Source organism: Martes martes, assembly GCF_963455335.1.
Source record: "Martes martes genome assembly, chromosome: 3".
Lineage (NCBI taxonomy): Eukaryota > Metazoa > Chordata > Mammalia > Carnivora > Mustelidae > Martes > Martes martes.
In genome coordinates this window covers 150,023,687-150,046,901 of record NC_137890.1, presented here as the reverse complement: position 1 = coordinate 150,046,901, position 23,215 = coordinate 150,023,687, and the positions used below count along the sequence as shown (strand labels likewise).

The following is a 23,215-nucleotide window of genomic DNA, read 5'->3' as shown; positions in this document are numbered from 1 at the left end:
TGCCATTAAGTCATGACATTCATGCCTCAGTTTCCCCATCTGTAAAATGGGCTGTACAGGGAAAGCTTGCCTAGTTCACTGTGTAGGACCTTCCTTATTAACACTCTGTGACTCTGTAGTTCACACTTACAATATATTCAGTCAGCATATTCTTATCAGCCCCTACTGTGTGCCAGGAACAGCTCTAGACACTCAGCACATGGCAGTGAGCAGAACTGGCCAAAGCCCTGCCCTTGCAATCTGTACACCCTAGACATGGGAGTCAGAACACAGGGAGCAGAAGGACGTTATGCAGTGCTCTAGAAAGTGGTCAGGGCTGTGGAAAAGGAAGAGATGAATAGGTGGGCGGAGGAGAGCCAGGGTTGGGGACAGGGAGGGCCGGCTGCAGCATTCAACAGGGTGTCGGGAACTCTCATGGAAACACTGAACAGACATGGAGAGGGGATATCTGAAGGAAGAACCTTCCAGAAAGTCAAATTATCAGTTGCCAAGGCCCAAGATCAGGAGCATGTCTGCTTGTCTGAGGAGCAGCAAGGAGGCCAGTGGGGCTGGAGGAGACCAAGAGGGAGCAGTGGTTGGGTAGGGCAGGGAGAACCCAGCAGGGCTTTGGAGGCCCTTGGAAGGATTCTAGCATATGTTCTTTTGAAATGGGAGCTACTGAGGATGCCGAGCAGAGGAGTGAGCTGTTCGATTGTGTCTGAAGGTCACTCTGAATGGGATGTAGGAAAGCCAGGTAGAAGGTTTGATTTGAACTTGGACATGAAGCCAGACTTAACCCAGCACAGGAAAATACATCCTGATCTGCACTGGGCCCTGAGGATCCATGTGCACAGACCATCTGAATTTGGGTTCTGTGGAATGGCAGCCCTAATCCACAGTGCCCCCCATATTCCAACTGTGCCAGTGACCCCAGTGCTTGCTAGTGACCCACTAGGACCACCAAGTACCTGACGACAAGAGCCCAGGCCCTGTCAACAGCTTTTCATACTTCCACTTTAACGCATATTGGTCTGAACATCACTCTCTTGTATTTGGCACATAGTTGGGTCTTGCTTTATATCTGACATCTCTGGTTTTTACTGGAGTGTCTGTACCATTACCTGTTACTATAATGATGATGTGATTGGGTTTAAATCCACCACATTGCTGGGCGCTTTTTATGTGTCCTATCTGACCATTTTTCCTTTATTTCTCTTTCCCTGCGTACTTTGGGATTAATTCTTCCTTAGCCTTCTAATTTGCCAGCATTGTTGGTTCACTGGTTATACTTGTCTGGTTTAACTTTCTAGTGGCTGCTGTGGGATTTGCAGTATACTTTCAACCCCCCACAATATCCGTTTGCTGTTGCTCTCTGTCCTGTGTCCTGGAAGGGATCCTGCAGTAGCACGCTCCACTTCCCCTTGTGCACCCAGGTCTCGTAGCCAGATGCGCTACTCACCCATAGTCTATGACCCACATGATATGGTATGTTTGCTCCCCAAAGACAGTTATCTTTGTAAACACTGCTGAATACAATGTCTTTTGTTTGTCCGTGTTTACCATTCCCAGCACCCGGCACTCTTTTACAGACCTGAGATGCCCTTGGGTACTACTGGCCTTTGCCTCCAGAACTCACTGTGACTTTTCGTATAGTACAGGTCTGCCGGTGAGGAACCCTCTCTGCTCTGGTCTGTCTGTAAAGGGTTCGGTTTCACCTTCATTTTTGGAGGATATATTTGCCGAGTATAGAATTCCTGGCTGAGAACTATTTTTTCTTGGCACTCGGGAGTGCCCGTTTTCTGCCTTGGCATGGCTGTGCTCATTCTCACCTGTGAGCGTGTGTGCCCCAGCCCCATGGCTGCTCTGATGTCTCTTTACTACCATTGCTGGGAAACTAACACGTGGCTATGTACGTGTTTTTGCTCACAAGGCTTTGTTAAGCTTCTGTCTGTGGGGTCTTGGTTTTCACCAACTCTGGAAAATTTGGGCCATTAGTTCTTCAGGCATTTTTCCCATCCATTCATTTCTCTCCTCTCCTGCAACTCCAGTCACACAGGTATTAGACTGAGGACACCCTTCTCTCTACTTAGTTGTGCCTTGATTCCACAGCGGGGCCTTCGCATCCTGTGGTCTGTCCTCTGCACTGCCATTGTAACCTGCCACTAACTCCATTCCACGAGAGCTTCATCTCACACTCTGGGTGTTATCATTACTAGAAATTCCATTTAGTCCTTTCCTGGATCCTCCGTTTCTCTTCTCATTGTTTCTATTTTCCTTCAGATCACTGAACAGGTGGGACCAAATCTTTAACACACGTTTTAAGGGCCTTGTCTGCTATTCCTGCATTGCTCTCACCTCTGGGTGTCTTTCTATTTAATTACTGTTTGCTGCCTATGGGTCACACTTTCTTGAGGCTTTGTATGAGCCTTTGAATATCTTGTCATTTTTTTGTTGAATGCTGGACTTTTTAATCTTTTGGTCCTGAATGCTAAGTTTTATGTTTATTTCCCAAAATGTTTCATTTTGTTCTCCAAGATGGTTAATTTTAGTCTGGTCCTTTGGAAGCCTTTTAGGGTGGTTTAACCTTAATTCTGGGTTAATTTTGCTCCACTTCTAAGCCATGGCCTTTCTGGAGTTTCTAGTTCGTGAATGGCCTGTAGTAACTCAGCTGTTCAGCTTCTCCGTAGTTCTCCTTGCCCAGCCTCACGGGGTTCTCCCCTATGTGTGCACAGTTTTATCTTCAAAGGGATCCCTGTCCTGACCTCAGGAGCTCTTCCTCTGCATAGCTCCCTCCTCCCCAGTGCCCCACACACTCTACCTGCCTCTGCCTCCTCAGCTCACTGTGACCCTTGCTTGCCTTCCACCCCATCCTCTCCCCCCGCAACCACCCTGCAATGTAATCCAAAAAGTGCTCCTGGACCAAACTCTAGGGAGATCACAGAGCTCATTTCATTTGTTTCCCTTCTCTCAAGAATCATAATCTCACACTGCTTTCTAACATCTGAAAAGAACTGCTTTTAATATTTTGTCCAATTCTTTGGTTGTTCAAACTGGGGGGTTAATTCCAAATCCTGTTACTCCCTGAAGACTAAAAGCAGAAATCTCACCAAAGGCCTTAAATCCCATGGGCTATCCCAGACTGAGCATGAGTTGGAGCTTTTCAACAAACTCCCTGGATCTCCCTTTTCAATAGCTCTGACATTTGAGAGCTTTAACAAGAACAGAAACACTTCCCTGTTCATTACCATCTACAAATTTATGAGAGAAGTAGTATGAGTAATTCCCATTCCACACAAAACTGAGGTCTAAGTTCCAGAGACACAAAGGGGACTAGTTAATAAATGGGAGGAGGGGCTAGAAGTCTACACTGCACACATCAAACACCTTCATCTCCAGGGCTCTCCAACTTCTCCAAGAACTACCCTTAGGACCCAGGAGTGACCTTGTGCTATCTCAAGTCTTCACCGCTGAGTGAACTGCCTCAAGCGGGATATGTCCTCGAAATCTCTTATTTTATCTCTTAATATCATAATATTTTGTCCACACTCCTCAAAATGTAAACTCAAAATGGATGTATCTTATGTGAATCATACCTTAGTGAAGTTAAATTTTTTTTAATTACATGACTTTCATGTTGGACATTTTAACACATCCCTATGAAGTAAAGTTTCAGTAGGAAACTAATAGCCTTTCCGTCAAACACCTGCACAGTGACTGGTGGGTGCAAGTAGCCTAGCTGAAGCAGCTGGGCAACACTCTGCTCTAGTTTCCAGCTTTACACAACTTTCTTGTGACACAGGTACAAAAGAGTCTACAAAGTGCTTCAGGACATCTGCTTCAAAGAGAGCTGTGAAAGCACAAGCGTCAAGAAAACCCCAAACAGGTGCCATCTCGGGGCGGAGGCCCACAGTATGTCCGGCCTGTAGTTCACAGGGTAGCAGGGCAAGGGGGGCTCAGGACTGAACACTCGGGGGAGCCACAGTCCTGTGGGCCAAGCCAGGCTGTCTTGTCTGTGCAAATTTGTAGCCCTGCATAGCACATTCCTGTAGATCTGAACACATACAGATCAGTATAGCTGTTCATGGTGGGTGCTGGGGGAGTCACACAGTGGGTCGTGGGGGGTGGGTCACAAGGTAGGTGCTGGGAGGGGATCGCACAGTGGATGCTGGGGGGAGGTCACACGCTGGGTGCTAGGAGGGGATCACACGGTGCGCGCTGGGAGGGGCTCACATGGTGGGTGCTCGGGGTCACTCCGGTGCTAGAATTGGGAAGCATGGAACATTATTGACAGATGCAAGTATATAACTGTATATATAGGATATCTCTATTTTTTACTCACTCACAGCCAGGTTCTTTCCCCAGAGGGCTCAAGGGAGTCACAGGAATTATTACATAATGTGCTGCATGAATGTGTTGGGGGCCTTTCCAACAGCAGACTCCTCACCCCAGTCACTCTGCACAGACCCATTGGGAGCCACACTCCCTAGGGCTTGCATTACTGAGTGTCCGGGAATGGAATTCAAACTGAGTGTCCGGGAATGGAATTCAACACCTGCTTGACCTAGTGCGGTACCTGTCTCTTCCACTTTCCTTCTTCTACACCCTGCTTTCCTTCCCATGACTTACAGCCAGCCAAGGGGACACACATAGACTAAAATGCTAATCTCTGCATCAGTGTCTCACTGACGGTGCTCCCCAAAATGGAATATATGTGAGGCAAAGACAGGACACCAGCAGGCAGCCTGGGTTCCAGGTTTATCTCTTTTTCATAAGCCACCTTTCTCTATTTCAGGAAACACAGTAACAGTCCAACACTGAAGAAATCTTAGGGTACAGGTATGTTCCCCACCACAGCTGGCAGAACTTCGGGAAAGCTAGAGTGGCTGTCCCAGCATGTGGCCTCCAGGAGGGCTGCTGTCTACTTGGGGAGCTCAGCTGTGCCCTCTTTATTACAAACTCCCAGACCAGGAGTTTCAGAATTCCCTGAGGGGGTTAAAATTGGAGAGGAAAAAAAAAACCTAAGGCCTCCCAATAGACATAAACCAGGCACAGATGCATTTCCAAGTGGAAATGAGGCCATCTGGGGATAAGGACGAATCCCACTGGCTCCAAGCAAACGGAGAAACCCCTTTCCCATCAGCAGCAACAGCTGGAGGTGGGTGCAGGGGTTGAGCACTCATGGAGGTGGGACTGAGAAGGGCATCTAGAAAGGGTGGCAGCAGGGGAGGAGTGGGGAGGAGAGGACGGTGGGAGGGGCCCGGAATGCCCAGATATAGGAGTGCGGGGGTTCAAGGGAGGGCCTCCCAGACCCTGAGAATGGCAATCTATCGAAAGAAAAAATGGGGTGTGGGGCCTTGAACACATAACTTTGGAGAAATCCTGAAGACTCTCCCACTAGAGAATTCCCAAAGGACACAGGAATCCTAAGCATTGGAATCCTAAAGTGAAAGAAACTTTCTAACTCTATTCCTGCTTTATCTGCCATTTCCCAAAGTCTTCTGGCAACTCAACACCCTCCAACACTTACCTCCCCCCAATAAACTCTGTCAAAGTCTTCATTACAGTCAGGGAGATACTGGGTTGAATCATGGCGACCCACCTACAACCTGTACTCATTCTCACATTGAGCGCAGTTTCTTTTTTTTTTTAAAGATTTTATTTATTTATTTGACAGAGAGATCACAAGTAGGCAAAGAGGCAGACAGAGAGAGAGTAGAAAGCAGGCTCCCTGCTGAGCAGAGAGCCCCATTGGGGCTCGATCCCAGGACCCTGAGACCATGACCTGAGCTGAAGGCAGAGGCTTAACCCACTGAGCCACCCAGGTGCCCCCTTGAGCAGAGTTTCTTGTCAGCATGATGTCACGGGGAACAAGGGGGTAACTGAGCTGGCCCTAAGGCAGCTTCTGCCTTCCACTCCATTAATGAGCCTTAAAGTAGTCCATGTTCCTGATGCTGAGAGGGCAGTGAGGCACCCTGGGGAACAAGCAGCTTCAGGAACAGGCTACACTGTCTTATGGGGCTGAGGAGATGAGGAAGAAATGTTACTCAGAACCTTTACAAAGAAGCTGAAGCAAAAGAGCTTCACAGATACAGGCTGACACCACACGAAGAACATCCATACCAGCCAAGCGGGGAAGGCCGAGGCTGGGATCAGCGGGGCGTGGCCTTGGCAAATAGCCCCTGGCAGATTTTTCCAAAAAGTCTGTGTTCAGCTCCTCCCTCCTCAAAGGCATTACTTCCCCTCCCATCTTATGATCCAAAACATGCTCCACAGCTCATAAGCAATTCACTACTAGGATTAAGAACCCACAAACATAATTTGGGTTTCAAATATTTCTATTACAGTAAGTCACCTGAAACAGCAATACCTTTTTTTTTCCAACTCAGCAAATCCATTTCTATTAAAAACAAATCAGAAAACCTCAACTACCAAATTATCAAATACTAGCTTTTAGAATACCCATTCTTGAAACAATGGAGCAAATGCAAATAAACAGGAATTCGTTTCAACCCAGAGCAACAGGGGGCAGCCCTGGTCTTCAGGGGAAAGATCCAAGGGCATGGCCAGCTGAAAGGGGAGCAGCCTGAAGCTTTCAGCATTAACGGCAGCAATGCTCCCCCAATGTCCCCGGCCCTGGGCCACATAGTCCATGCTCTCAGCATACCTCCCTCCCGTCCAGGGCCACACTAGAGGCAGGAGCACTGGGTCCTCTGGGGGTGGGGACCGAGGGCTGCTCAGAGAAACTGAAGCAGCATTTTAAAGAGGAATGGGTGTTATTCTCCTCATGCCCCAGTCTTTCTCTTCAAGGGGTTCGGGACATTCTTGTTACACTCCATCAACCTCATGAGCTCCTAAAGCCCAGGAAGGCGGGGTCTAAAATTGGACTGAAAGGACACCCTGAAAGACCAGGTCCTGGCTCGCATCTGTCCCCTCTGCGGCTTCTCTCTAGAAGATGGACAGCCAGGCCAGGCAGGGTCCAGCCCACCTCCCTTCAGGGCCACACCAGGGAGAACCTCTGGGCCAAATCACCTCCCAGTCCTGCAATGCATGGAACAGCCTGTGCTGTAGCCCTGGCTGCCGTCTCCTACAGGGACAGTCTGCACCATGGCCAGGAAGCAACTGCCATGTGCACCTGGGCCCTGGATGAGCAGGGCTGCCAGCCAGCAAGGCTCCTGCAGCATCCAGGAACCAGTTCTCAGATTCCAAAGTCAGAGGGCAACTTTCTGCCTGAGACCTAACAATCAAACTGAGAGGAACTGCGTTCCGGCTTCCACAGCAGAGACAGTGGTGCCAGGAAGGGTTGGTGGTAAGGCCAGACAGAAAGGGAAGCCGAGTTCTAGGTGCCCCACCCAACTCTCCTCCAGCAAATTCTTTGTGCTGATATGTGGTGGACTACAGCCCCATCACATGGACCCGTAGATTACCAAAGACAAAGTGTTCATTCATACTAAGATAGAGTTTAGACACTTTTAGTCTTCAACTTTTTCTCAGTGACTATCTTAGGTTTTGTGGACCAACCCGCTTCTGTGGCAACTACTCAGCTTGGCACTGGTGGCACGACCACAGTCACAGACAAGTGACCCTAAGGGTGTGGCTGTTCCAGTGGAACCACATTTACTAAACGAGGGGGCAAAGTTCCTGGCCACACTTGGCCAAGCCCTGGTCTATCGAGTCACCCAGGCCTCAGCCTTATGCAGAGAAAGCTACCCACCCCCACACCGATGACAAGTCACGGCACGGCACCAAGAGCCCCGAGCCTCACAGAAGCACAACGTGACACCCCAACACATGCAGAGCCTGAACACCACGGAGATGGATGACCGGGGCAGGCCAGACCCAACCCAGCTCAAGACTGCTTCAGTCCTAGACTCGAGCGGCACTAGTCCAGGCTGCCGGCTAGCGTGGTCTTTCACACATTACCCTCTTCAGCAGAATGTGGCCCTAGCTTGCCACAGGGGCTTCCCCACATGCTTCTGACCGCTCTGGCTTCTCCCTGTAGAGGAGGCGCAAGCCATGCAAGCCAACCCCACCTCGGGTCCGCAGAGCATCGTAGCAGCTGACTCAAGCCCCCGCACATCTGCCACAGACTCTGTTCCAAGTGAGCCCTACAGACACAGAGGGCGCACCTTCTCATCTTTTATAAAAACATTGTTGGAAGAGTTAAGAGTATATTTTAGGCTTTTTATTAAAATTTTGTGTGCACATGTCTGTGTTTTACACAATTTGTTTTCAGAGAGGAGGAACCGTCATTTCAAGAAGTCTCTACTGTACCCCATAGCACCCCCGGCGCCCCAGGCCCACCTGGAGAAGACAGCCGTGCTCAGTCCGGGGCGCCGGCACTGGGCGAGTCGAGAGAACACCACGGCCATGCATGTGTACTGCTGACTTTTGCTGTGTCGCCAGGACCAGTCACTGTGTGTCTATGTAAGCTACAGCATTGCTAGCAAGTGGCAAGATCAAGTGTTATCACTGGAAAAGTAGATGAAACTCTACTATGATGTTAATGACCTCAACCCCTCAGCCATGAGAACACTAATGTGTTCCAGTTTTTAACTTAGAAACATTTGTTTCTACAAGAAATAGTCTACTGAATCCTGAGCTTGGTGCTGTGTTGTCTTATGATTAACTCCTCTTGATGTTTTACAAATTAGATATCTAGTAAAAAGACTTCGTGATGCAAAGGAATTACAATTCATCCTGGAAACATTTTAAATGAGACACTGCTTTTTTCACAAAATCCCTTCAAAAACTCCAGCGTCTTCCTCAAACATACAGTTAAACTCTACCCAAGGAAATTAATATTAATGCAATCAAAATTCTCAGGTGCATAAAAATTAATTTCTGTATCAAAATGAAAGGAGCAATCATGAGTTGCTAAGTTAGCCATGCTAATCATGCAAATTTATAATTCTTAGTTCCCCGACTGGACATAAGAACCCATCTGAGGTTCCACAGAAAGTGTCGGTCAGTTGGGGACGCCACAAAATGGAAGAGTAAGTGAAAACAGTGGCAGAGTGAAATGCCTTCGTTTTTAGTAATTTTGCCCATGGCCAAGAAAACCAGTAAAGACAAAGCCTTCCTTCCCATTGCATGTGGGCTGTCACAGAGGCGGGTGAGGAGACCTGCACCAACGCCACAGCTCTCCCGCCAGCAAGCCCAACAGGCAACTCCCTCAGCAGGGGCTCTTCCCGTGGCTGCCTCTTGCCACCACATCTCACTCCCACGCACGGGGATTCACTGAGCTACTTTTCTTTTGCAGAAAATGTCTTTCTTTTTGCCATCATGCTGGAACATAAGCCCAGAAAAAAACAAAAGCATCCGCACCTCAGCGCTGAGTCCCCACAGTAAACACAGCTCACATCTCCCAGCAGCATTCTGGTAAACACGGAAGAGGAACTTAAAAACTCAGTTACTTACTTTCTTTTAAACAAAAGAAACATAAGCAGTGTCAGCCTGCTTCCAATTGGACATTCCCACAAACAGATACAACTGTATTCTGCTGCACCAGGCCGTCAGGCAGCTCCTAGGCCTCAGTACTGCTGACGTTTCAGGCTGCACTGCCCTGTCTGTGGCTGCCCAGCCCTGTCTGCGGCTGCCCTGCACACCGCAGGATGGTTCACGGCAACCCAGCCCCCAGCCGCTGGACCCCAATGGCACCCTCCCTCAGTCCTAACAATCAAAAATGTCCTCAGATGTTGCTGGATGCTCCCTGGGGTCAAGATCACTCCAGTTGGGAACTGTTGCCTGACAAGACTCTTAGTCAGTCTCTGCAGGGAAAATAAGGCCAAGCGGTTTTACCTAGTTGTTAAAATGCTGTCAAGTCCTGGATTTTGGTCACATCACCAAAAATGCTTTCTGTATCAACAACCATGTGCCAGCTCCCCTCAAGGAAGGGATGCCCAGGACATTCTGGGGTGCACCAGTCCTCCCTCATAGAGCCCATGCCATGAGGGCTGGGCCTCTACCTCAGAGACAACGAACATCAAAATCTACCCCCGACCCAACTCTTTATAAATCACCCCTCAGCTCCCCCGGGTTTCCCGAGGGGACTCCCACCACCACAGTGTCCTGGGAGCTCCCTGAAGAACACCAGGCCCCACCCCGCTCAAAGACCCTGTGCAAGTGCTCTTCTCCTCCGGTCTCAGAAGCTGCCTCTGTGAGATGGGCGATGGGGAAGTGACCGGATGACACCGCCCCCCCAACCCTCTTCTGTTCTGGCACACTCCAGGGCAGCACTCACTAGCAACCAGAAACTGTGGGCCTGCAGACGGCCCGCAAGCCAGGAGCAAAGCCAACTTCCCTGAAAGGTCAGAGCCAGGGCCCATTCTTCCAAGAGAGAGAGAAAAGTACCCGAACACTCAGCTGGCATTAAGCAGCTGTGCAAAATGAAACCATCACTAACCACCTTCCTTGACAATGCTGTACACTGAACACAATTATGAAGCAGTATTTGTGGATTAAAAACACAAGTGTTTTTGGGGGAAACCTGCTACTTGTTTGCATAAAATAAAGTGCTGTGATGTATTAAAACTTCAGTGCCTACTCATAATTTTATCCTTATCACTACAAGGAAATGTAAAATGACACTTGAACCAGAGGCAAGAACCCCATTCCCCACACTGTCATGAAGTTATCACATATCAACAGAGGAAAAAAACAAAACCAAATGTTGAGGTAGAGTCTCCTGATTTTAACAGCTCAGAGTCTGTCCTCCACACAGGAAGGAAAAGCCCCCCCCCCCAAGAAACCTAACAACAGATCAAACCAAGGCAGCTCCTGTTTAGTCTGACCCACTTCTCAGGTGATTTATAATATGTTTCATCAGAAGGCCAGTTTTAGAAGGAAAAATAACATGACAAGGTACAAGTGAAACTCTCGAAAACTTTGAGAAAATCATAATACTTTTTGGTATCGCTGGGCTCTTCATTCCCGTCCTCCATCCTCCCATCACTCTTCAACCTCCTCCTTGTCCTCGTCCTCGTCCTCATCCTCATCCTCGTCCTCGTCCAGACTTAAGCTTTTGCTGTCAGGTATGTGGCTCTCAGACCCCTCTTTCTCCTCCCGAGCAAAGAGCTTCTTAAAAACTTCAAACTCCTCAGTGGAAGAACAGGCTGTCCTGGCCAGAAATTCAGCTTCTGAGACTCTGAGAATGTCCTTAAGGAGAGGATTGGGAACCTGTGTCTGACCCTTCTTATCAGGTGTTTGGTACCGTCCTAGGCGCTCGAGGAACACGTGTCTCTGCTTGATCTTGGTTATGGAGTACTGCAGGAAGTTGGTCCGCACCATGTCTGAGTGTTTAACCCCCATCCTAAAATAGGCATACTGGGGAGACAGACACAGTTAGAGGAGTCCCGGGCACAGTAACCTACAACCTGTCCTGCCACTGTTTGTAATCAATGCAAGCTGTTCAAAGTACTCACAAAAAAGCTGCCCAACCAGCGGTGCCAGGACTCTCTATGATGCTCTGCGTTTATGTGATAGCTAACAGTTTTCAAAGCATTTTCAAATTCATATTGAGAAAAACTTAGCAGAAAATAAAGGGGCAAGAGGGATAAATTCAGTTGTTTCCCAGAAAAAAAAAAAATGAGTATTGAAAGAACAGGCAAAAAATTCACCAAACATCTAGCAATTTGACCTAAGTTGTCATAATTGTTACCCCAAAATTAGGACAACTGTCATAATTATGCTTCCAAAATCAGTATGCAGAATATGTTCTAAAGAAAGGAAGATTTTTAGCTCTTTTTAAATTAGCTATTTCAAACAGAGGCCCCATTTGGACCCCACGAAAGGGACTGGGTCATTCATTATTAACCACAGAAAAGTTGCAGGATAGGTTTTCTGTAAAGAAGTGAAAGACCAGAGCCAGGTTCTCTCTGGCTGGTATGTGCAAAGAGGATCTAAGGTTTTCACCTCATCCACTCGCCCTCGGGGTGCCTGTGGCTTCTCTTTCATGGAACTGACCCTCACTACAAAGAACGTGTTGTTACTTCCCAAATCCCCTACCAGTCATCCTCACCTGGAATTTGTATTCCAGTTCTCCGGGGTCCTCCCGAAGAACATAGGGGCATCTGTGCAAAATCTTGGTCACCTGTTGTACCGTGAAAAGACATTTCTCCTTGAGAACACCAACAATGCTATCAATGTCCCTCTGATGCATGGTGAAGATTTCAGGGCAACAGAGAAGCACCGTCTTTAGTTTCCCTACAGAACACAAAAAAGAATAAGTATATAATTTTAAGATACACCAAAAAAACAAGGGGCTTGCCACATCTAAGGCAGCATTTGAAAAGGGAAGGAGGATGCACTCCTCCCCATAAGTGGTGGTTTCCAATGCCTGCCCAGGAGCACATGGCAGTGGGAGGGGCCAGAAGAACACATCTCCTCAATGACCCCCTCCCTGGTATAAAAAGGAGGCCTCTTACTGGCCTCTCAGCTGAATGGCATAAACCTCTTATTCTTGGCTTCCTCCCCTTGCCCTGTTCATCTAAAGAATTTCCCAGGGGATCTACTGGAAGGAGCAGACAGTAGAAGGAGACAGTAGATTCCCCCACATGGGGGCTGCGGGTTGACACTTCATTCCATAATAAAATAGTCACTGAAGCGACAACCAATGTTCCTAAGATCTGGGAGCCCTAACTCAATGAAAAGGAGTTCCACGATTGTAAGGGTCCGTAATGAAAGGAGTGAGACTGATACAAAACGAAGGTCAAGCAGAGCTTTATTTCGCGCCAAGCATCGAGAATCGAACTGACGATTCTCATGCTTGGCGCGAAATAAAGCTCTGCTTGACCTTCGCTTTGTATCAGTCTCACTCCTTTCATTATGGACCCTAACACGATAATAATTATTAATAGAATAATGACGAGAATACTTACGAGGCACAGCCACAAACAATGATGCCCTAATTAGTGGGGTGACCATATCTTTTATCCACATTAGGGCAATACTGAGCAAAAGAGGTCCTATTAACGCATTAGAGACTACCGAAGGGAAATTGGGGCCTATGGTCTTCCCGTGGATAGCTGGGCAAAATTCAGCACCTGGAAACTTAAAATCACTTATTCAAACTGGTATTAACAATCTTTCTAACAGATGAGCTACTCATTGTCTTGCTAAAATGTCTCTAGAATGACTTTCAGAAGTTTGGACTTTCCCTCTGCAGCAGAAGGCTTTGCTGAACTTCGTAACATATAATCACAGCACATAACTATTAAATTTAGCCTTTTAGATCATACTGCAACAGGCAATCTGTCAAGAGAACTGCACAAGGTTATGTTCTTCCTTATCTTCTGAAAGCCTCTGAAATAGATCGCCAAACAACAGTATCTCCCCCCCAACAATATCTTATCAGTAGGGGTCAAAAAATGAAACAATACAGTGGCCCTCCTGGGGTCAACGTGCATAAGGATCCCTGGGACCCTCATGGGCTCCCAGCCCCCTTCTCCTCAAGGCCTACCCGGGGATCCAATGAAATCCTAGAATCCTTGAGATGTGAATCTTATTGGGGGAATAGTCACTTCTCTGTTTCCGAGGAGTCTGGGACAATCTCGGGTTCCACTGGAACCCAAATCTTTACAAGGGACCTTATAGAAAGCCTTTGGCTTTACGTTGTACAGACAACACTTCAAGCTAAGGTAAATATCAATGACTGCATAGGTACGTGAATGTTACTGCCACATACTGACCTCTACCTGCTGAGCACGAGCACATACCACAGGCTCACCACCCATTCAGTGTTCCAGAAGCTAGAGCCCCCACAGTGAGCAAACCAGACAAGTCCCCCCATTCCCTCTGGCAGTGCCATCTGCAGAGGTCACTGCTTCTCACCTCCAAGCCAAACCACACATTACTCTCAAGAACTTCCCCCAGAACCCTCCCCTAGCCCACCCCATCTGGGCTACTTGCCCCCCAACCCCAACTCCTCAGCAGTGGACATAAAATCAGGGCCTTCTTATACCTTCTCCAAGACCAAGCTTTCGCAGATAGCAGGAGCGCTTCTTCATGTGCACTACAGGCAGTTTCAACAACTGAGGACTTTGCTTCAAGGCCACGTACACAGGCTCTGGGTTCAAACCCAAGAGTATTAATTCTGAAATGATGTCCAGCAACTGCTGAGTGTGTGTACTTGGCCACAGATGGAGCAATCCGTTAATGTGGACGTCACTGAAACCCATGTCCAGGAGGGAACTGATGACCTTCTCTCGCTCCACAAACCCTGGAGCTACGGGAGTCCTCCGCTTCTCAAGGGAGTACCGAGTGAGACGTATCCTGCACGCTGGTTCCTGCACGTACGTTCTGGATTCCACATGGGATAACTTCTCGAGGCCCCCTCCATTGGAGGCTATGGTCAGTTTACACAACAAAGATGGACACGTCATTTTCTGTTCTCCTTGATGGGTCTGCCTAGCAACATGGGCCCAGGTGAGGGGGACCAGGCGGTGCCAGTCGAAGACCTATGAGACACAGCACCAAACAGAGATCAGCTCCTCACCACTCCAATGTAGAGGAGACCACGGGATCCCGGAGCCACTTTATTTAGTACCTTGCTCCCACAGAACAATAGCAAGCTTTACAACAACCTGCAAACTCCGATCTGAGCATGAAAAGCCTGCAGAGAAGGCAGCGTTGGTACAGAGAGCAGAGCATTATGACAGCCAAGCAAGTCTCTACCAGCTCCTGCTGCCCTAACAGAGAAGACACGGCAGGGAGGAGCAGGAGAGAAGGCCAGCGGTAAAGGGCGTTTGGGTGTGTGCGGGTCCTTTTCTTCTACCCTCTAAGGGGCAGCGCCTGCAGCGGCGGATTGAACTGAAAATAGAGGAGCAGGAAGACAGAAACCAAAGTGTATTGGTATGCATGTGACCGCTCACAAAAGGGGTCGCTCCCTAAACCCAAGTCCAGGCCCAACACTCAGGGAGCAGAGAGGCTTCTGCGGGAGGAACGTAGGAGATGATGTTGCTTCACACGGATGCAAGTGCTCTGTCTGTTCGTGGCGGTAAAACCACGCAGGAGAGACCATCCTGGAGCCGCACTCCCGGATGCCTGCTTTACTGCAGAGGTCGCGAATCTCCGAGAAGCCCTCAAGCCCTCGTTCTCTGTCGCTGTGTCCCACGTACGACAGCGGACAATCAATCCTAGGCCAACAGCGAGGGTGCGAGCTGGTTCCCACCCTGAAGCCCGGGACCTCACGCGCGTCCGCACACTCCCGAGGCTAAATTCCTCGCCACAGGACCCCGCGTCACAGGACCCGGCGCCACAGACCCCGCGCCAGAGGACCCGACTCCACACACCCCGCGCCACAGGATCCCGCGTCACAGAACCCCGCCCCACAGGACCCGGCTCCACAGACCCCGCGTCACAGGACCCAACTCCACACTCCCCGCGTCACAGGACCCCGCCCCACAATACCCGGCGCCACAGACCCCGCGCCACAGGACGCTGCCCCACAGACCCGCGTCACAGGACCCGGCGCCACAGGACCCAGCTCCACACACCCCGCGTCACAGGATCCCGCGCCACAGGACCGGTCGGACGCCCAGGTCAAGCGCCCGAGCGCTCCACGTTCTCGCGCTCCCGTCCTATCGGCGCGCCCGCCGCTCCCTCGGCCCGGCCGCCGGGAAGGCTCCGCTTGCGAGAAGAAACACCCGGCGACGGCTCCTCCGCAACCGCGCGAAGCCCCAGCACCGAGCGCCACCTCACCTGCCGGCCGAGCGCTGCCATGGCGTGCAAGCTGCGACTCGCTGGTTCGCACTTCCGCTCTTCCCCTGGCAAGCGCTTCCGCCCTCCCCCTGGCAAGCGCGAGAGCGCGAAAGGCGCGTTCCGCCGCGGCCCCGCCCCTGCTCCTCCGGCGCCGCCCGGCTTCCCCGCCCTCCAGGGCTCTGGGCCCGCGCGGCAAATGCACAGCGCCCTCCCTCGCACCAGCTCCGCACCGCTGCTGGCGGCGTGGCCCGTCAGGGCGCGGGGGCGCGGGGGCGCGGGGGCGCGGGGGCGCGGGGGCGCGGGGGCGCGGGGGCGCGGGGGCGCGGGGGCGCGGGGGCGCGGGGGCGCGGGGGCGCGGGGGCGCGGGGGCGCGGGGGCGCGGGGCTCTCTCCCCACTCGCCGGCTGCCTCCCCCTGGCGGGCGCTCCCGGCACTGCGCCGGCCCGGCCCCGAGACTCGGAGTCGGAAACTGAAGAGTCCCCGCCCCGCGGCCGCCGGGGAGGCTGGTTTGTTCGCCTATTGTCACTCCAGCTTTCTTCTTCAAACGTCCAGCTGTTGCCACCTCGGAATAAACTCGTGCTTTACACTCGAAACTTAAGGATCCCCTCGTGAGCCATCCGACCCCGGGAGGGAGCCCGTCCGCGAGCCTAAACCGGAAACCGGCGCCGGGAGTGAGGCGCGGCTGGGAAGCCAGTGCTTCCGGCGCGGAAACTGCCGCCGTCTGGGCTTACAGAGGGAGCGTACGGAGACCTGACGCCTGAGGCTTTCCGCGGAGAACACCCTCAGGGCGCCGGACCTACTGTCACCCCGTGGGATGGGTTTGGAGAACTATTTCTTGTAAGCCCGTCCCCGGAGAGCCAGCACTTGGCCTGGGTGGCCCATTGCAAACCTGTAATTTGTTACGTGTTATAAGCATCGTAAATACTACAAGGAAAACACTTGAGTTTTTTCACTCTGGAGAAGAGTTCTTAGGATATCATGAAATTAATTTGAATTCTGAAGAGTAAACGTTACTTCTTACTACGCACTTCACAAAATGTGCTCCTGAAATCCACGCCTCTGCAGCCTCTCCCCCTGCTATGTCAGCCAGTCTCACGGAGGGCAGGGACTCGCGCAGTGCGTTCCAAAGGAAGGGCAGGGTGGTAGCCCCTCGCCTCAAGGTCTGGAGTTAACTCCACTGCTATCTGGGCGTCCTGAGATATTGAGAGACAGCTGAGTGCTCCCCAAACGAACAGCAGGAAACGAGCACAGAACTTGACCAAAGCTGCGTGCCCCATGAGCATTTTCCTGAGGACTCCGCCAGAGCCTTCAACCTGTGGAAAGTGATGATGTGGTGGAGAGGGGGTGGGGGCGTCTTGGGTTTTTTCTTCTCTTCTCTTCTTAGCAAGGAAAAGAATGAAAGGTTTCCCTTTTAATTCTAACCACTCCCTCCCCTCCAACACAGATCAAATAAAGGCTGCTTTGCACCTGCTCCTTGAGCTCCTTGATCCTGTTTCAGACAGTGTGGGTTGGAGCCTGGAGGGGAGGAGACATCTAAGTGTGCTAGAGACCCCCAGGCACCTGAGCCAGATGGGAAGGAGACAGGGGTGGACGCCCAGCACAGATGTGGGACTGGATATCCAGGGGGATGTGGGGAGGGCGTCAGGGTGGGCAGCAAGACCCAGACCGGGGGGTGGGGGGGGGGGCGGTGGGCTGGAGCGGTGAGCAGAGGAGAAGGGACGTGCCTAAGGACAGCTGGTCCCCACCCAGCCTCCTTAGACTGAACAAGCTGCAGGGCTCTGGGCCCACCCAGGGGAGGGACCCCCAAGCCGATGGGGGCTGAACCCTCTCCAGTGAGGGCAAGTGTGGGTACACAAACATAAACATAAATGAAACGCTTCCCACACCAGCATTGTGGAACAGTTCAGACAGTCATGGTCATGGTTCACTACAAAATTACTTTAATTTGGAAATGTTCAAAAAAATAAGTTAATGAAATAGTCTGGTCATCTGGCTAATCAGTTCTACAAACTCCACACATGAGATGAGCACATGTCAAGTCAGGGGAAACAAACACACATGCATATATACAAAATCAGAAAGATTAAAGACTCTGAAGTTCACAAATAAAAGCCCTTTAACAGCACAAAACTCAACCAAACACTAGAATGCTTTTCCAAGGTCATGTGAAAAATGAATTCCAAGTCTATTTATAAACCTAAAATCTGGTAACACCACTGGCTTTTGTGCTAGCATTTCTCAAACTTGCATGAGAGTTTTTATAAGGTGAATTGGGCCTAATGCTTGCGAATTTACTTTCTTTGCCTAGATGGGGCTTGAAAACACCTTGATCCTGAGCGAATGATGAAGAGCAGCAGGGAGCTGAAGTTGGCTCCTCAGGGGTCTCCCGTATGGCACAACGCCCCTCAGGGCTCCAGCACCCATGCCACCTCCCTGGCACACCTGCTCTCTGTCTCCAGGCTCATACCGGACAGTGCTCCGCTTTCTGAGAAAGAAGACGACATTGTATCGGGTGTTAACACAAGATCCTAAGACACTTGCTTCTCTCTGGTAGAATTTCTAGGAACAAAAGACATTGGCGGGGCCCTCGAGAACTCGCCTGGCACTGCTGCAGTGTCCCCAGCCCCCACTGGGGTGCTGCGGGGAGTCTATGTCCGGACCCCCCAACACCAGCTGGGTCCACCTACCCTGAGCAGTGGCAACCAGACACACTGGCCTACTGCCACCCAACTCTGCAGCCAGGAGCCTCATTGGAAGAGCCAGGGCCCCTGGGTCCCCTCAGAGCATGTCCCTCGCCGTCTGCAGCCTTACCCTCCCCTTCTGCTGGCTTAGGCCACCTCTGGCTGCTCTCAAACCCTCTGGCCCCTGCCCTGAGCCCCTTCTGTGCATGCCTCCTTGTCAGGGGCTCCCCTGGGTGCTCAACCACCTTCTAAGGCCCCAGTGGTGTTCAAGGACCTCTGGAACAGAATCAAGCCCCATTTGTTCCACAGGTAACAAGCCAGCTACAGGCCCTGACATTCGTGTCTAGGACAGCATAGAGGAGGGAGCCACCTCCTCCCCAGACCCAGGAAGGTCACCTGGGAAACTCCTCCTTACCTTCTTTGCACATGTCATGCGTCTCACCTGGCTTGTTCACGTGACACACCTCATCCCAGGTATAGTTAGCAAGATTCACGGGCTGTGTCACCCAGGGGTCTGTCACCAGCTTCTCCAGGGTGGTGCGCTGCTCGGGGACAGGCTGCAGGAGCCCGGACATGAGGTTCATGAGATCTGGAGACGTAAAGACCCACCCTAGGCATGTGGCCAGAAGACCAATGGTGGGTCCAGGCTTGGGCTCAAGAAGAACAGGGGTCAGAGCAGCGGGTCCCAGGTCTGCCCACCGCGAGTACCTCCGACGGGGCAAGAAGTGGCCTGGGAACCTCCACTGACAAGAAAATGGGGGTTCTGGCACACGGGCCCAGCTACTCGCGGAGACCAGCCGCAGGACATGCTTGTCCCCTCTGAAATGAAAGCGTGGGCTTCAAGACCTCCCCCACCCCGCTCACCTAACCTCCATGCAGAGCTTCCGGAGCTCAGCCTGCTCTCGGGGCTCTGGCCATGCAGAGCCTCCAATGACATGAGGTTCATGTGCTGAGGGGAGGGAGGTGGCCACAGGCAAGCCCTGCATTGTCACGCCAGGAGGCGGCATGGGCTCTGAGAAGAGCCCCAGCCTTGGGTCTAGATTTGGGTCCCATTTCCTGTAACAATGCGGGTGTCTCCTCAACCAGGCTGCTCTGACCTCACCATCCCACAGAAGTATCTTGAGAATGCAGTGAGAGAGCACATGGAACGATTTTGTGCGTGGAACAGCACGTTGCAGGAAGCACGGTTCATGGGAACCCGAACTTTAGCAAAGCTGCAAAAACCCTCTTCTAGGCTGCTAGGGACTGAACTGTCTCCACACCTGCCCCCACCCCTAGGTGAAGCCCTAACCCCCAGTGGCGCCTGGGAAGTGGTCAGGGTCACATGAGGTCATGAAGGTAGGCTCCGTGATGGGAGTAGTGTCCTTGTAAGAAGAGAGACCAGGGGCACATGGGTGGCTGCGTTAAGTGTCTGCCTTTGACTCAGTCAAAGGCAGGGTCCTGGGATCAAGCCCCACATCAGACTCCCTGCTCAGCAGGGAGTCTGCTTCTCCCTCTCAGTCTCTGCTCCTCCCCTCACTTGTGCTCACGTGCTTTCTCTCTCTCTCAAATAAATAAATAAAATCTTTAAAAAAAAATTATCGTGAGGGTTTAGTCACATTCAAGTCACCCTTCTGTTCAGATTAGTGTTTGACGACTAGAAAGAAAGCAACAAGGCTATCAGCATCGACAGAGTCGCCATGCTCGAGGCGGGGGACCAGGCACCCTTACCTTCCGACACCAGGAATGGGGGGTGGATCGAGGCCTCCATGGTCTCCTCCAGCTCGCAGAAGGGGTTCTCTTCAAAGATCAGCGTGTACAGCGTGACCCCCAGAGACCACATCTCCAGCTCCGGCCCCTTGTATCTGCAAGGGGGAGGTGGCGGTGGCATTCGGGCCATACCGGGACTCGGCTTGCCCCACATGCGGCCCTGACAGTGGCCCTCAGTGCATTCTGTGGCCCTTCTCAACTACACCCTCCATTCCAGCACCTCCACCCCAGCCAGCCATGCTCCAGCCACATGCTGGGGAGGAAACAAAAGCAAGGCTTCACGTCCAGGCAGCTGAGAGATGCCCACCACCAGATAAGAGGGTGTACAGCACGTGAGAGCAGAACGCCTCCTGACAGGGGCAGTTCCTGGAGGAGGTGGAGAGAAGGCACAGCAGAGGGTAGGCTCCAGTCCACACAGGAACAGAAGGAGGATCAAGGCAACAGCAGCAACCTAGAGAGGGTGAAGGAGGCGGCAGAGGGGTCCAGCCTGGGCCAACTGGGCAACAGGCTGGGGACCAGGATACAACGGGGCACTGCTGCCATCTTTTGTCACTGTAAGGACGGACCTCACCCAGCTTCCATGCACTGGCACCTGTGAGATGGCAGCATTCTTACCGTAAGCCCCGCAGCTGCCCAAGAAATGGCAACTTCACTTTACAGAGAAGTGTGGCTCTGCAGCCGAGCTGCCCGGGAGCTGGCTGGTCACTCAGCTCTGGCCCAGAGAGCAGAGACCACGGAGTCAGACAGCGTGGCTGAGAGACAGTGGTGAGCAAGCAGAGGGCCCAGGACATCATGAGGCCAAAGACCAGGATGGGGGGGTCAGGAGGATAGACGTGAGGAACGTGCAGGACAAGAGGCCGTAGGAGCTGGGGCAAGAAAACCCCCTACAGCACTTTCTGTTTTCATGTTGTTTAGAGAGACGTCAGGGTAGGGGCTCTAGGGGATGCCCTGGGGGAGGACCGGAGGTCTCTGAGCAGCACTGAGAGGCACCATCACCCTGAGTTCCCCCATGGGGGCATCCCAGCCTGGGTGCAGGGGGTGGGGTGGGGAACAGGCAAGCCACACAGCACATGTTAGGGTCCTGTGGACAGGACAGGTGGCCCTCTCCAACTCCAATCGCCACCACAGGACAAGACAGCAGCCAACAGCATGCTGTGGGCACGAGGCTGATCAAATTACATCTTTAGAGAAACTCCAAGGCCCTTCCGGGACTACCCCCCTTCAATATGTCCTATTGGTGGTTCTGGGTGCACACGGAGATGACAGGAGAAGGGTTTCCTGAGCACCGCCCAGGGCCCCCAGCAGCCCGCAGGCTCCAGGGCAGGGACATGCTGTACCCCTGGTGGGAGCAGGAAGGCCAATTAGGTCCAGGCCAACGGCGGGTCCTCTGCACTTGTGCCTTCGATGCTGGATGTCACGGGCTGCCAGCCCAGCCACCTATTACTGGAATTGGCTATTATGCCTGTCATCGCCATGACTAAACCCAGCTGAAGAGAGACCCTCTCCTCCTACTTGGAGAGTCTCAACTTTTGGGCCTCCTGTCTTGACCTTTCATCTTATTCTCAAAGATCCAATTACATAAAACTCCAAACACACATAAGAGTTGAGAATATAACACAACAAAGAGCGGTGGCCATGGCCTACCTCCCCTTAGCCCACCATAGCTTGCCAGTCTGCCCACTTGGGACCAAGACCTTTATCAACACTCCACAGCCTGTGTCATGAAGAGGCACGAGCGGAAACTGTTCTCCCACCTAAACTCCAAGCAGTCCCGTGGTCCCCCTGGAAGATGTGAGGTCTGGCCGCAGCCTGGCACCGTACGTACGGGTTTCCCATGAGGACTTCAGGGGCGCAGTACTCGATCGTCCCACAGAACGTGTGAAACAGCCTGCCCTTCTCCAAGTAGGCGGCAGAGCCGAAGTCGATGAGCTTGATTGTGAAGTCCTCGGCAATGACGATGTTCTCATCCTTGATATCCCGGTGAATGACGTTCTTGGAGCGCAGGTAGCCCACTGCCGCCACTAGCTGCAACCGGGCAATTCAAGGAAAATAGGCATCTAAGATAAGGACTAACTTGAAAACAGGACAAAACAACAAAGAAAAACACCTCTTATCTAATTCCTCATGAACTAGTGGCAGGAAAGAACCCTGGACATGCAGACCCAATCCAGCTCAGCGGGCATGATGCAGGTCTGGGCGGGGCACTCGGCATGGCTGGCCAGCTACACCCCCAGCAACAGCATGCACCAGGACGGGATTCTTCCTTAAAATTTCATTATTCTCATTAGTAGCAGTAAGGACACTCAGCACATTGTTAAGTATACAACACATTAGCGTTAGCTATGAAATAGGACTTCGTCTGGTGTAACTGACACTTCATGCCCTCCCACAAACACCCCACTTGTCCCCCAGCACAAATACGTGATTTTCGGGTTCACTCCGTGTGCTACAGACAAGCGTCACTCACCCCTCAACACACAGAGTGACAATCTCAGGAGGAAGGACAGACTGACCACAAGCAAAAGCTACAAAGACACGTGGTGGGTGCTTCCATGAGTGTGGTTTGGGCGTGAAATGGGAGGCGGCCCTAGATAAAGACTGAGCATGACACCTGTGGTTCACACGGAAGGAAAGCGTCTTGCCCAGAGTTCATGCCCCATTGAGGGGCAGAGCTGAAAGTGGAAGCCACGTCTCCAAACCCCCACCTCTGGTCTCTAGCGGTTTCTTGGAGGGAAGCCCCCAGCATCAGCCACTCGAGCCCCAGCATGCGTGGGGTTCTCGTCCATAGGCACGTAAAGTGATTCCCCTGGAAGTGGGCTTTGTTCCAGCAAGCCAAGTGCAACAGTCCCCACTCTGGAAGGGAACAGTGACAGCTGCTGTCTGCCCAGACCAGAGAAGCCTACACAACATCTGATGACAGAGATGAACATAAGGAAGCTTCCGGTTAAGTTTAAATGAGATGAGTAAAGTTTCTGACTGTATTCACAATTTGGACACCAATCATACCAATCAACATAGTGTCTTCATGGACATGGTCATTTTGATTAGAGACAATTTTATGTTTACAAGTGAATACCCTTGAATCAGAGGCTATAGTTAATGGTGGGTTAA

The 23,215-nt window shown here is 51.6% G+C and overlaps 3 protein-coding genes across 3 annotated transcripts in view; 1 reads left to right on the top strand and 2 right to left on the bottom strand.

The window, feature by feature from the left end:
• Nucleotides 1–4,808, top strand: part of SNED1 (sushi, nidogen and EGF like domains 1) — a gene marked incomplete at both ends in the record, with an annotated part of 84,320 nt that extends 79,512 nt beyond the window's left edge. Inside the window, 2 exons of the mRNA XM_080799850.1 lie at nucleotides 3,779–3,862; nucleotides 4,772–4,808. Of these exons, the coding sequence (XP_080655976.1) occupies nucleotides 3,779–3,862; nucleotides 4,772–4,808 (121 nt within the window). The remainder of the gene's footprint in view (nucleotides 1–3,778; nucleotides 3,863–4,771) is intronic.
• MTERF4 (mitochondrial transcription termination factor 4) lies at nucleotides 1,205–15,736 on the bottom strand. Its single transcript, XM_080799851.1, has 4 exons — nucleotides 15,676–15,736; nucleotides 13,937–14,432; nucleotides 11,996–12,180; nucleotides 1,205–11,301 (listed from the first exon to the last, which is right to left on the bottom strand). The coding sequence occupies exons 1-4, from the start codon at nucleotides 15,694–15,696 to the stop codon at nucleotides 10,927–10,929; spliced, it is 1,077 nt and encodes a 358-aa protein (XP_080655977.1). The 5' UTR covers nucleotides 15,697–15,736; the 3' UTR covers nucleotides 1,205–10,926.
• Nucleotides 15,737–17,592: 1,856 nt separating this feature from the next.
• Nucleotides 17,593–23,215, bottom strand: part of PASK (PAS domain containing serine/threonine kinase) — a 36,389-nt gene continuing 30,766 nt past the window's right edge. Inside the window, exons 15-18 of the mRNA XM_080799415.1 lie at nucleotides 21,930–22,129; nucleotides 20,066–20,199; nucleotides 18,771–18,944; nucleotides 17,593–18,159 (exon numbers count right to left, since the gene is read on the bottom strand). Of these exons, the coding sequence (XP_080655541.1) occupies nucleotides 18,080–18,159; nucleotides 18,771–18,944; nucleotides 20,066–20,199; nucleotides 21,930–22,129 (588 nt within the window). The 3' untranslated portion in view covers nucleotides 17,593–18,079. The remainder of the gene's footprint in view (nucleotides 18,160–18,770; nucleotides 18,945–20,065; nucleotides 20,200–21,929; nucleotides 22,130–23,215) is intronic.